General features: G+C 39.5%; 1 protein-coding gene across 2 annotated transcripts in view; it reads right to left on the bottom strand.

Moving 5' to 3' along the window:
- Nucleotides 1-14,459, bottom strand: part of neil3 (nei-like DNA glycosylase 3) — a 38,390-nt gene that overhangs the window by 1,694 nt on the left and 22,237 nt on the right. For both annotated transcript variants that reach the window (XM_072257688.1, XM_072257689.1), the window contains exons 7-9: nt 13,805-13,977; nt 12,702-13,140; nt 8,689-8,863 (exon numbers count right to left, since the gene is read on the bottom strand). In XM_072257688.1, the coding sequence (XP_072113789.1) occupies nt 8,689-8,863; nt 12,702-13,140; nt 13,805-13,977 (787 nt within the window). The remainder of the gene's footprint in view (nt 1-8,688; nt 8,864-12,701; nt 13,141-13,804; nt 13,978-14,459) is intronic.

Here is a 14,459-nt window from a genome sequence, read left to right as displayed (position 1 = left end):
TATTAATAGGTAGCACGAGGGTGAATATTCAATGAAATATTTAGATGAGTTAAAGTCTGTCCCGAGCCTTGTAGCCCATCAGGCTGGTGCTTATGCCAGTTTCTATGGCGTGAAGCAACTGAGAGTACGAGACTCCCTCCGGGATAGGACTCCAGTCTATCGCGAGGTTAACCCCCAGCATTTGCTAGTATCCATTTTCAGCTGGGTGGACTGGAGCAGTGTGTGGTTAAGTGCCTTACTCAAATACACAACACGCTGCCTTGGCCGAGACTCGAACCCACGACCTTCAGATTGTGAGCCCAACGCCCTAACCACTTGACCATGCGCCACACACAATATTTATATGAAGTATATGCAAAATAGGTACAGAAAAAAAATCTTTGACAGGTTAAAATCAACTAATTGACATTCTTAAGAGAGTAATCCTTACGTCATCCTGGACCTACCTGTATTTCAGAATCCATTTTTATGACTGCATGTCATATTTTAATGTTCTGATGACACCAATTTGAATATTTTATTCAATTACAATTGCAAAATAAGCATAAGGTGCTAATAGCATATTTGCCACTACAAGGCAAATGCTTTCAGAACTTGCTCATGGACATTTTTTATTAAACTTGTCCCATGATCTTTTTGAAACAGCTTAAATGAAAACTTTTCTCTTAAAAAAAACACTTTCCCCATAGTTGAACTTCCAATTTAACATCTTGGAAAAAAGTTATATGGCCATTATAGACATTTAATTTATTACTTTTTGATATACAAGTGTTGTTCACTACATAATTTTAGTTAATGTCCTCAGCTTATTAACAATCTTTAGATTTACCAGTCTGTTATATTGTGTACTGAGCTGAACAAATCCAATTACAGTCAAATACTGCTCTAAACAATATACTCCAATCCATTATGAAGTGAAATTTATTAACAAGTTAAAAAAAGCAATTATTATAATTTCAATATCATTTTGAACTATTCAAATATTCAAAGTACAGCTGATGTTTAACATAAACTGTGCAGAAAAATCATACTTGCAAAGGAGCTGCTGGAGGTTTGATTTGGTGGTGTTGGGTACCTCAAATTTTTGAACAGTACTGAAGTGCCCTCTTCAGATCATTTGGTGTAGTGCTACACAATGACAAAGCTTAATTTACAATAAACACAGATGCACATAATTCTCTTCAATATGTGATCTTGTTTAAAATAAATAGATTGGACTACTTTACTATAATGAAACAAAACTGGCAATTTAGAAATTGTTGGCATTTTATAGTTACATTGTTATTTGAATGATTAGACTTCAGAATATAGAACAGCACACGAACAGATGTTTAGCGGATTCTATTAAATGGCTAACTAAACTAATCCTTTCTGCCTACATAATGTCCATACCTCTCTACTTTTTTACATATTCATGTGTCTAACTAAAACCCTTTTAAATGCCTTTATCATGTCTTCTAGGACTACCACCTCTGCACCACAGTCCAACACCCACCTGTGTATAAAACTTGCCCTTGCATATCCTCTTTGAACTTAACCCCTCTCACCTTAAATACTTGCCCTCTAGTATTAGACATTTTAATCCTGGGATAAAGTCTATCCACATATTCCCATAATCTTATAAAAAAAAATCTGCAGGTTTCCCCTCAGCCTCTGCAATTTCAGAGAAAATAACCTAAGTTTATCCAACTTCTCTCAAAGCATATGCCCTCTAATCTTGTAATCCATCCACAATGCCACTAATCTTTGCATTGTCTGCAAATTTACTGACTCACAGACTTACTGAAAATAATATTTTCATCCAAGTTATTTTCATATATCACAAACAGCGGAGGTCACAGTACAGATCCACCACTAGTCACAGACCTCCAGCCAGAACAAGTTTCAACTACTACCCTCTGTTTCCTATGCTCAAGTCACTATGGACCCATGCATCTTAATCTTCTGCATGAGGCTAATATGAGGGATCCACAGCTCCACCTTCACTAATGACCTTTGTAACCTCAATAAACAAATTTCCCCCAAACAAAAAACACAGACTGTTCCTAATTAGGCCATGGTTTAACAAACGATCATAAATCCTATTCCTAAGAATCCTGTTGAGTGGCCTGCCACTGTCTATTGTTTATGGAGTATACCCATTTTTCTTCTTGAATAATGGAACATTAGCTACCTACCAATGATTCTTTTTAATCTTTCATTGTCCCTGCAGGCTCTCCTAATTCCCTTCTAGATTTCTTTTCTAGTTTCTTTATAATCCTCAATGGCTCTTTGACCGTAGCTTCCTAAACATCATAGACACTTCCTTTTTCCTCCTGACTAAATTTACCCCCTCACTTATCATTCAAAGTTCCTTTACTTTCTCATTCTTGTCCTTCCTTTTTACTGGAACATACGTACCCATTCTGTACTCTGCATATTTGGTCTTTAAAAAAAAACTTCGTCAGATGTGAAATTCCCCAGAAAAAGAGGTTCCCAATTAACTCTCCAGTTTCCAGCCCAACACTCTCATAATTTGCCCCACTAATACTCTCCCACAAGATCCATACTTATAAACAGGCATCTTAAAAGTTAACATAGAATAGTACAGCACAGTACAGGCCCTTTGACCCACAATGTTGTGCCCACCCTTAAACCCTGCCTCCCATATAACCCCCCACATTAAATTCCTCCAATTTAAGGAGTTGTGGTCACTGTGCCTGAAATGTTTTCCCAATTAAAGGTCAATCAGCTGGGCAGACTGGACTTGTGCTTTATTCCATTATCAATTCAAGAAGATTTTGTTAGGTGCATCCAGGAGGGTTAAATCAGTATGTAGATAGTTCAACTAAAGGAGGGATCATGTTGATTTTCCAGCCCAAAAATCTTTTTGTTTTCTTGATTATCTAAGAACTTTTGCAGAAACTGGTATCCAGTAGAATTCAAGAGCATCAGTACTGTATTTTACTGTTACAATATAACCCCAAAGACAGATGATCAGTTCAACAGTTGTTCACTAATGAGATGCACATTAATTTCTGGAATCTTCTTGGTAACCTCTGCAGTACGTGTCTTAGTGGAACTGCGAACTTGAAAATTAATTAACCAGCCTACTTTGTTTCATTAATGGCCTGCAGAGAAGATCTACAGTCCTTAGTGGTCATACAAGTAAAGCCTGATGTACAGCCAAAGATTGTCAATAGATGATCTATCTCCTACTTCCAGATAACCCCTCATCACGTAAGCCAGTCTTCAGCTAATTTGATTTATTCCACAGGCAATAAGAAAAGGCTAAAAAACACTGGACAAGTCAAAAGCCACAGGACCCAAAAACATCCCAGTAGTTTTGGTGAAGTTCTATGCTCCAGAACTAAATAGACCTCCAATCAAAGCTATGCAGCTTCAGCCTTGGCATCTACCAAAGTTCAACATTGCCCAGGTATGTCCACTCACCAGAAACAGGACAAATTTCAGTCCAGCTAATTATTGCCCAATTAGCAACATGATGGATTCCATTATTAGCAGTGACATCTAACTCACCCTTGATTTAATCACTGATGGCTAGTGTGAATTTTGCCAGGATCACTCAAGTCCAGATCTATTCACAGCCTCGGTTCAAATACGTATCAAAGAGCTGAATTTCAGAGGTGAGGCACGTGTGATTGCCTCTATCTGGGAAGTTGAAGTTCTAGGCTAAGACCTTGCATAAAGACTAAACGTGGAGAATGAAGATAGCCAAAATATAGAGGACACAGGTACAGCTGAGACAGGGATCTGTTGGTGCTAGGTATACCAAGGAGGGATAAAGGATGATAGCAGAAGGAATCACCCTTTCTCTATGTGATTCCTTCCGCTATCAACCTTTATCCCTTCTTGGTATACCTATCACCTACTGATAGGCAAGTGTCACTCCACTAAGAGAGGAGGAAGGCAGCAGAAAGGAAATTATAGACAAGTTAGCCTGACCTCAGTGGTTGGGAAGATGTTAGAGTCAATTGTTAAGGATGAGGTGATGGAATACTTAGTGACACAGGACAAGACAGGACAAAGTCAGCATGGTTTCCTTAAGGGAAAATCCTACCTGATGAACCTGTTGAATTTCTTTGGGGAGATTACAAGTAGGATATGGATATTGTATATTTGGACTTTCAGAAGGCCTTTGACAAGGTGGCACACTTGAGGCTGCTTACCAAGTTCCCGTGGTGTTACAGGAAAGTTACAAATATGGTCAGAACATTGGCTGATTGGAAGAAGACAGCAAGTAGGAATAAAGGGATCCTTGCTGGTTGGCTGCCAGTGACTAGTGATGTTCTGCAGGGGTCAGTGTTGGGACCATTTCCTTTCGTGCTGTACATAAGTAATTTAGATGAAATAGATGGCCTTGTTGCCAAGTTTGCAGATGATACAGAGATTGATGGAAGGGCAGGTAGTGTTCAGGAAACAGGTAGGACGCAGAAGGAGTTAGACAGATCGGGAGAAAGGGCAAGAAAGTGGCAAATGAAATATAATGCTGGAAAATGCATGGTCACGTACTTTGGTAGTAGAAATAAATGTGCGGACTGTTTTCTAAATGGCAAAAAAAAAATCCAAAAGTCTGATGTGGAAGGCAAATACAATGTTAGCATTCATTTCAAGAAGTCTAGAATACAAGAGCAAGGATGTAATGCTGAGGTTTTATAAGGCACTGGTGAGGCCTCACCTTGAGTATTGTGTACAGTTTGGGGTTCCTCAGCTTAGAAGAGATGTGCTGGCATTGGAGAGGCTCCAGAGGAGAGTCACAAGGATGATTCCAGGAATTAAAGAGTTATCATACGAGGAACGTTTGATGGCTGTCGGACTGTACTTGCTGAAATTTAGAAGGATGAGGGGAGATCTCATTGAAACCTATCGAATGTTGAAAGGCCTAGACAGACTAGATGCGGAAAGGATGTTTCCCATGGTGGGAGCATCTAGGACAAGAGGGCACAGCCTCAGGATAGAGGGGCATTCATTCAAAACAGAGATGTGCAGAAATTTCTTTAGCCACAGGGCGGTGAATTTGTGGAAGTTGTTGCCACGTATATCTCGAGGCCAGGTCATTAGATGTACTTAAGGCAAAGACTGATAGGTTCTTGATTGGACCTGGCATCAAAGGTTATGGAGAGAAGGCTAGGAAATAGGGTTGAGGAGAAGAACAAAGGATTAGCCATCATTGAATGGCAGAGCAGACTTGATGGGCCAGATAGCCTAATTCTGCTCCCATGTCTTATGGTCTACTGATCCCTGTGCAGTGGAGTTGAGACAGGCAGTTAGTTAGGTGGAAGCAGGCAAGGAAAAAAAAGAGGTGGAACCAGGTCGAGAGGCGAAGGGGCGATTAGGTGGGTGAAGTGTATGGGGAATAAATTGATGGAACTAGGAGGAGGGGGATGAAAATGGGTAATGGGGAACCTGGCAGGTAGAAACATAGAAACATACAAAATAGGTGCAGGAGTAGGCCATTTGGCCCTTCAAGCCTGCACCGCCATTCAGTATGATCATGGCTGATCATCCAACTCAGAACCCTGTACCAGCCTTCCCTCCATACCCCCTGATCCCTTTAACCACAAGGGCCATATCTAACACCCTCTTAAATATAGCCAATGAACTGGCCTCAACTGTTTCCTGTGGCAGAGAATTCCACAGATTCATCACTCTCTGTGAGAAGAAGTTTTTCCTAATCTCGGTCCTAAAAGGCTTCTCCTTAATCCTCAAACTGTGACCCTTCGTTCTGGACTTCCCCAACATCGGGAACAATCGTCCTGCATCTAGCCTCTCCAATCCCTTTAGGATTTTATGTGTTTCAATAAGATCCCCCCCTCAATCTTCTAAGTTCCAGAGAATGTAAGCCCAGTCGATCCAGTCTTTCATCATATGAAAGTCCTGCCATCCCAGGAATCAATCTGGTGACACACATCAAAGTTGCTGGTGAACGCAGCAGGCCAGGCAGCATCTCTAGGAAGAGGTACAGTCAATGCAGCAGGCCAGGCAGCATAACGGTGAATCTTCTTTGTACTCCCTCTATGGCAAGGATGTCTTTCCTCAGATTAGGGGAACACAACTGCACACAATACTCCAGGTGTGGTCTCACCAAGGCCTTGTGCAACTGCAGTAGTACCTCCCTGCTCCTGTATTCGAATCCTCTTGCTATGAATGCCAGCATACCATTCGCCTTTTTCACCGCCTGCTGTACCTGCATGCCCACTTTCAATGACTGGTGTATAATGACCCAGGTCTCATTGCATCTGCACTTTTCCTAATCGGCCACCATTCAGATAATAATCTGTTTTCCTGTTTTTGCCACCAAAGTGGATAACCTCACATTTATCCACATTAAATTGCATCTGTCATGAATTTGCCCACTCCCCTAACCTATCCAAGTCACCCTGCATCCTCCTCACAGCTAACACTGCCGCCCAGCTTCGTGTCATCCGCAAACTTGGAGATGCTGCATTTAATTCCCTCATCTAAGTCATTAATATATATTGTAAACAACTGGGATCCCAGCACTGAGACTTGCAGTACCCCACTAGTCACCGCCTGCCATTCTGAAAAGGTCCCGTTTATTCCCACTCTTTGCTTCCTGTCTGCCAACAAATTCTCTATTCACATCAATACCTTACCCCCAATACCGTATGCTTTAAGCTTGCACACTAATCTCCTGTGTGGGATCTTGTCAAAAGCCTTTTGAAAATCCAAATATACCACATCCACTGGTTCTCCCCTATCCACTCTACTAGTTACATCCTCAAAAAAAATCTGTGAGATTCGTCAGACATGATTTTCCTTTCACAAATCCATGCTGACTTTGTCCGATGATTTCACCGCTTTCCAAATGTGCTGTTATCACATCTTTGATAACTGACTCTAGCATTTTCCCCACCACCGATGTTAGGCTAACCGGTCTATAATTCTCCGGTTTCTCTCTCCCTCCTTTTTTAAAAAGTGGGGTTACATTAGCCACCCTCCAATCCTCAGGAACTAGTCCAGAATCTAAAGAGTTTTGAAAAATTATCACTAATGCATCCACTATTTCTTGGGCTACTTCCTTAAGCACTCTGGGATGCAGACCATCTGGCCCTGGGGATTTATCTGCCTTTAATCCCTTCAATTTACCTAACACCACTTCCCTACTAACATGTACTTCCCTCAGTTCCTCCATCTCACTGGACCCTCTGTCCGCTACTATTTCCGGAAGATTATTTATGTCCTCCTTAGTGAAGACAGTACCAGAGTAGTTATTCAATTGGTCTGCCATGTCCTTGCTCCCCATAATCAATTCACCTGTTTCTGTCTGTAAGGAACCTACATTTGTCTTAACCAGTCTTCTTTTTTTTCACATATCTATAAAAGCTTTTACAGTCAGTTTTTATGTTCCCTGCCATTTTTCTCTCATAATCTTTTTTCCCTTTCCTAATTAAGCCCTTTGTCCTCTGCTGGACTCTGAATTTCTCCCAGTCCTCAGGTGAGCCACTTTTTCTGGCTAATTTGTATGCTTCTTGTTTGGAATTGATACTATCCCTAATTTCCCTTGTCAGCCATGGGTGCACTACCTTCCTTGATTTATTCTTTTGCCAAACTGGAATGAACAATTGTAGTTCATCCATACGATCTTTAAATGCTTGCCATTGCATATCCACCGTCAACCCTTTAGGTGTCATTTGCCAGTCTATCTGAGCTAATTTATGTCTCATACCTTCAAAGTCACCCTTCTTTAAGTTCAGAACCTTTGTTTCTGAATTAACTATGTCACTCTCCATCTTAATGAAAAATTCCACCATATTATGGTCACTCTTACCCAAGGGGCCTCTCACGACAAGATGTGGTACATGGTGTGGAAAAGGGAAGAAAAATGGAAAGATCAGAGATGGGGTAGAAAGTGAGAAAGGGAGGAAAGTTTAACTTGAAAATTCTACATTATATTGGGTTATTAACTATCAAGGCAGAAGACAAGGTGTTGTTCTTTAAGCTTGTGTTTGGCCTCACCCTTGCAGTGGGAAAGGCGGAGGATAGATGGGTCAACGTGGGAGTGGGAAGTGTTGAAGTGGCATGCAACTGGGAGATTGAGATATTCGTGACAGACAAAACACTGGTGCTTTGAAAATCAGTTGCCTAGTCTACACTGGGTCTCACTGATGCAGTAGAGACCACATTGGAAGCACTGAATGTTAGAGGAGGTGCATGGGAATCTTTGCCTCAAATTAAAATCTGTATAGGTCCTCAGATATTGTGAGGGATGAGTTGTTGGAGCAAGTAATGAACCTTCAGATTCCAGCATCTGCAGTCTCTTGTGTGTCTGTTATCACTTTGTCAAGGACAATTAGGTATAGGCAATAAATTCTGGGCTTCCAGGTAACAACCAAATACTGAAAATGAATACATATCTGGAAATACAAGACATTCAGTACACTTTGAAAATGGAGGTCTTGCTATTGTTATTGTGCAAACCGCTTCGGCCTTCATTCAACTTATCAACAGCAAGACCAGCAAAAAAAAAAAACCCACCAGATATGTGTGAGGATTTGACTCAGCATTTTTGATAAGAGCACATGAATGCAAAAGTGAATAGTGAATGCAGATTTAACACACACCATAGCATAAGCAGTATATTTATGGTTATCAAATGATTAAACTGCCACAACTTTCATGATAGCAGGTAATTTAGATTTCTTAGGAGTGCACAAGTATACGCACCTGAAAGTAGTTACACTGTTGAGCTTGAGCCATTGAGCAAGCATAGAATTGCCTCCCCTTGTTGTCACCTTCTTTTCTGACTACTCTCACTGTACAGGGACGACCGTGTTTTTGACAACATGGGATTTTAGGACTTGAAGCAGGACCATTACCACCATTGACATTATTAGAGTCCCTAGGAACAGAAGATATTTTAAATATCAATTTACTTTTTAATCAAAACTATGAAATAAAGCTAGACCTAAGGAACTGTAGTGCCTGCATATCAACCAGCCAGTAGGACTGAAGAGCAAGAGATAATCACCATTTTGCAGCAAGAAGTTCCTGGATTACAAATGATTCTGAAGTGAAGTAGACTTACATATTTATAGGAGTAGAAATTTTATTGTTTTAGATTAGTAAATCAATAACAAAAATAGCAAAAAGCTTGCACCATTAGAACCTCAAATATGAACTTAAAGTAACATATAAGTAATCAATGACTACATATATCAAGAGATCAAAACATAGTAATCAAAAGCTGGAACTCAATTTTTATACACCAAGTGGCTCAGTGGCCAATGGACCTAGTAAGCAATCCTCTTTCTAAATCCCACTAATTGACAATAGATTGCCTGATATTTTGAAACCCATCAAGTTTTCTTGACCCATCAACACAAACTCAGATACATTATGCATAACACATCCACATCAACCTTCCATCCGCTACATTTCACACTTGTTCAATACGTTTTTCTCCAGATTATCCAGGTCAAAATTCTTTTTTGATTTCTGCACAATGATATCAGATGCCCACACAAAAAGATGATCAGCTGTGCCTACAAATGCAAATTTATATGATGGAAGCTGTTAAGCAAACCTTTCCCAAATTAACCAACAGCAGCTTAAATTTTGAACTAATTTAACTTCATATTCCGTGAAATACTTGGAACACTCCAAGATTGTGAAAATAAACTTATGTCAGTCAGTCAACCATAAAAGATCATCTATCCAACAATCCTATCAGAACAATCCATTTTAAGTGTATTTGAATACACTGCTATAACAATAGTACAATTGAGAATAATTGCTCTTAGCATAGAAAACAATAGGCTAATCCGCTCGTCTCCAATAGACAATATGACCATGATCAAACATTCACATCAGCACTGTTGTTGTTTTCACTCCATATCCCATTAGCATTAGGAAATATATCTACCTCTTCCTTGAATGCATTTAAAAGAATTTGCCTCCATTGCTTTCCTTGACGGATTCTGCAAATTTCCAATCTTAGACAATGTTTCTACTACTTTCCGAGAGCACCTCACACTGTGTAAAGAAAAATTGCCTCATGAATCTCCTTTAAACATTCTACCTCTCACCTTAAAACTATACCCTAACGTTTGTGACCATTTCCACCCTTGTTAAAAGACTGTACATCTGCCCATTATAATTTTATGTACTTCTACACAAGGTCAGTCAGTCTCCAACACTCGAGAGAAAACAATCCAAGCACACACACACACAAAATGCTGGAGGAACTCAGCCGGCTATGCAGCATCTATGGAAAAGAATACAGTTAACATTTGGGTTGAGACCCTTCAGCAGTACTGGAGAAAAAGAGATGAGGAGTCAGAGTTCGAGGGTGAAGTGAGGGGAGGGAGAAACACAAGGTGATAGGTGAAACTGGGAGGGAGGACTGAAGTAAAGAGATACAGGGCTGGAGAAGGGGGAATCTAATAGAAGAGGACAAAAGGCCATAGAAGAAAAAGGGAAGAGACGCACCAAGAGGGAGACATAATAAAAAGAGGAAGGCGATGGGCAGGTTAGAGGGAAAAGGGAATGGGGAATTGAGAGTGTGGGATGGTGTTCCTTTACCAGAAGTTTTGAGAAATCGACGTTCGTGCCATTGGGTTGGAGGCTGTCCAGATGGACTATAAAATGTTGCTCCTCCAACTTGAGTGTAGTCTCATCGCAACAGGAGAGGAGGCCGTGGACTAACATGTCACAATTGGAATGGGAAGTGGAATTAAAATTGATGGCCACTGGGAGATCCTGCTTTTTCTGACGGACTCCCAATTACATCAGATCTCACCGATACACAAAATATACAGGAGGCCACACTGGGAGCACCAGGTACAATAGACGACCTCAACGGACTCACAGGTGAAGTGTCGTCTCACCTGGAAGGACTGTTTGGGGCCCTGAATGGTAGAAAGGTAGGACGTGTAGGGCCAGGTGTTGCACTTGTTCTGCTTGCAAGGTTAAGTGCCAGGAGGGAGATCAGTGGGGCGGAGGGAAAGATGTGGTTGTCCAACCTTGTAGCCAATTCTATTTCAGACAATATCCTGGTGAATCTCTTCTGCACCCTCTCCTGAGCCTCCATGTCCTTCCCATAAAGCTGCAACCAGACTGCAAACATAGCTTAACCAGAGCTTTACACAGCTGAAAGGCAGCTTCCTGACTTTTATGCAAATCATCTTTATCTATGTGCTTATGTTGCAATTTTCAGGGAATTATACACTTCCACCCAAGATCCATTCTGCACCAGTGCACCTTATGGTCCTGCTGTTTGCTGTTTAATTTCTTCTTATATTTGACCTATAAAAGTTCAACACCACACACTTCCCCAGATTGAAGTATCTGCCATTTCTCTACCCATACTATCAACAGGTGTATATCCTGCTGAATCTTTTGACAACCTTCCTAACTACCAATTTTTGTGCCCTCCTCAAACTCACTACCAGCCTAACTACATTTCCAAATAATGTTAATATATTTTGAACACTGCTCTTTGTGGAAGACTACTGAGCAGGGAACTCCACCTAGAATAACATACCTCTACCATTGCCCTGTTTTCTATCACCAAATCAATTTTGAATCCAATCTATCAAGTCCCAATGGATCCATGTACCGTAATATTTGGATCAGCCTACCATGAGAGACCTTGTCAAAAGTTTCATTTAAATCTGTGTAGACAATATTCATTGGCCTGTTCTTACCAATCACCTTTGTCATCCCTCAAGAAATTCAATCAAATTTGTAAAACATGACTTCCCCACACAAAGTCATGCTTAACTATTCCTAATACCCATTCTTTTCCAGTTGTAAGTACAAACCTTTGTAAATCCTAATCCCGAGAATCTTCACTAATAATGTCACTACCATTCATCATCCTTCAATGTCAGGCTTGTCTCTATTGACCTTTTCAATCATTCTGCCATGTCTTCATTTCAAATTATAATCTGTCTTGCTCCTAATGGGAATGGAGTTCACTAATCTTTTTCCTCAAGTATTAATAGATGCTTTTGTGTTTCTTTTTTAAATATTCTCCATAAACTCACTCAAGCTTACTTGCTCTCACTTGCTTAATTACTAACTGCTTCCAACTTTCAGGCTTGCTCCTCTTTGGATGTAATACTGCACCTAATATTCTTTGTACGTTGAGATTTCTTTCCCAACTTAATTATGTGCTAGGTATGAAGATTTCAGTGTTGTTGTACCACCACCACCACCACCCATTACCTAGTTTCTGATTCTACTACTTCACTCATCATCTTTTAAACTGTCATGTTCTAATAATTCTTTAAATATTCTGTCACCTGAATGCCAGCATGTAAAACACTAAATCCACAATTAGAACTACATCAACATCTATTTGTATAATACAAACCAATTACAATTTGTGCAAACTTTATTTTCCATAGAAGAAAAATTGCTTGCTATTTAAATTTTTAAGAGCTACTCAGAGGTCAATTAAGCAGTTCACTGACTAAGAACATTAAATGGATTCGCATTCCCCAAAAATAGGGTTGTGAAGTGATAAATGTAATAATGCATCAAGCGCATCATTCAGAGGAGCTTAAGACGATAAGTTATATTAGGAAAGATGGGATTGTCTTTCAAAAATTGCAAATATACTAAATACCATTCCATTTTTTTTTAAAAAAAAGCAATTAACTTCAATACTGACATTGCTAAGATGCTTTCATGCACATAAGGTTTAACTTCAAAAGTTAGAATAATGGACATACCTGAAGACAGAAACTGCAGTATTTGTGTTGTAATCAAAAGAACTATGGTCCTTCTTCAGTCTTTTAGGAGGGTGACAAAATAAACTTTGGTTGGTGTAACTAAATAACGTTGAGTTATTGGTTGGTTGATCGGCATAATTATTAAAGGGGCTTTTTATCAAAATGTTAGAGTTCAATGCACTTGCAGGACACTTCTTAACTAAGGCTGAAGAAGAAGGATCCCCATCTGTTAATAGTGGGTTCTCTTTCACTTCATTGTCTGCAGAGAAACTGAATGTAGGACTCTTTTGAGAACTCCTTTGTGACGTGAGAACCAGTGTAGTTGTGCCAAATGCTGCTTTCCGTTTGAGCTTCCATTCTATGAGGGGTTTACCAAAACTATTACATTGGTACTTTATGAGATTAGTATCAAAACCAGACTTCTGAGGTGATGCTGCCTCTAAAAGTAGAAAACAGTTAATATTATTCAATATAATTAATTTGCAAAACCGCAATGAAGCTAGATTTTACTATTCCTACTTGATGTAAAACTTTAATTTTCTTATGGAGATTTTAAAATATTTTAATTGATTTAGCTGCCGTAGACCGCTTAACAAGCAGTCCAATGCAAGGTTTCTATTTGAAATGTCAACAGTCCCCCCCCCCAATGCCCACAGATGCTGCTCGAACCAGAGTTCCTCCAACAGATTGTTTATTGTTGTAGCAAGAAGCACTGCAAACTGAAAGTTCAGTCTCACCTGCTCAATAAAAATGTAATAACAGAAGTCATTTTTACGTTAAAAAAAATCTTTTCTCCCCAAACAATCGCTGAAACCAATGTTAAGACTATCATAATCTCTACAAACTATTATGGGTGAAATATTGAAATTGTCATTATCAGATAATCATTAATACTTCACTCTCCAAATAAATAGTGCAACATAAAATCCAGCATGAAAACTATAATTGAAACTTCACTTGAAATTTCCAATAATGTTACATTCTTAGCAGTAAATCCTCTCTCTAAAAGCCACAGAATGGTAAGACATTAAATAAATTTTACTGAAGTTAAATCAATAATAATGACTAAAATTGGTTTAGTCCACAATACAGCATGTACTTACTGACAAGCCTCTGCGTCAAACAGGCATCGCATGATTTGGACGATGGTGCATTTACTAAAGTGCAAAGTGGACATGTCCATTCCTCTTCTTCTTTCTTGGCAATGGTATCATCAATAGATTGATCTCGAGAGCCCTGGGTCCAACTCATCAGGCTATTCCGTTTAGGGAAATTACTGTTTAGAAATAGATATTCAAAATCCAAATAGTGCCATTGTTATTAAAATAAATCTGTTCTGAATAATATTGTCCACACCCCAACCCCATCACCTTATTGGAAAAATGTCAGAACAACAATTTTCTTTAACAAATTCAATGTGCTTAATGTATATACAAGAGACTGCAGATGTTAGTGACTGGAGCTGGAGGAACTTAGTGGGTTGAGCAGCATCTGTGGAAGAAAAGGAATTGTTGACATTTTGGTTCAAAACTTTGCATTAGCTTTGAGATTAGAGAAGCAAGATGGTCACTATAAGAAGGTCACTACAAGGACAGTAATGAGGTACTAATCCAAGGTGATTGCTGGATTGAGAGATGAAAAATGAAGAGTTTCAAAATGAAATTTCGACAGTTCCTTAACTCCCACTCAATGCTGCTCCACTAGCAGATTGTACTTAATGTATATCGGATTTACAGACAAAGCAATTTATAAAGAGTT

This window comes from Mobula birostris, chromosome 5 (assembly GCF_030028105.1).
Source record: "Mobula birostris isolate sMobBir1 chromosome 5, sMobBir1.hap1, whole genome shotgun sequence".
Lineage (NCBI taxonomy): Eukaryota > Metazoa > Chordata > Chondrichthyes > Myliobatiformes > Myliobatidae > Mobula > Mobula birostris.
This window is presented reverse-complemented; position numbering and strand designations above follow the sequence as displayed.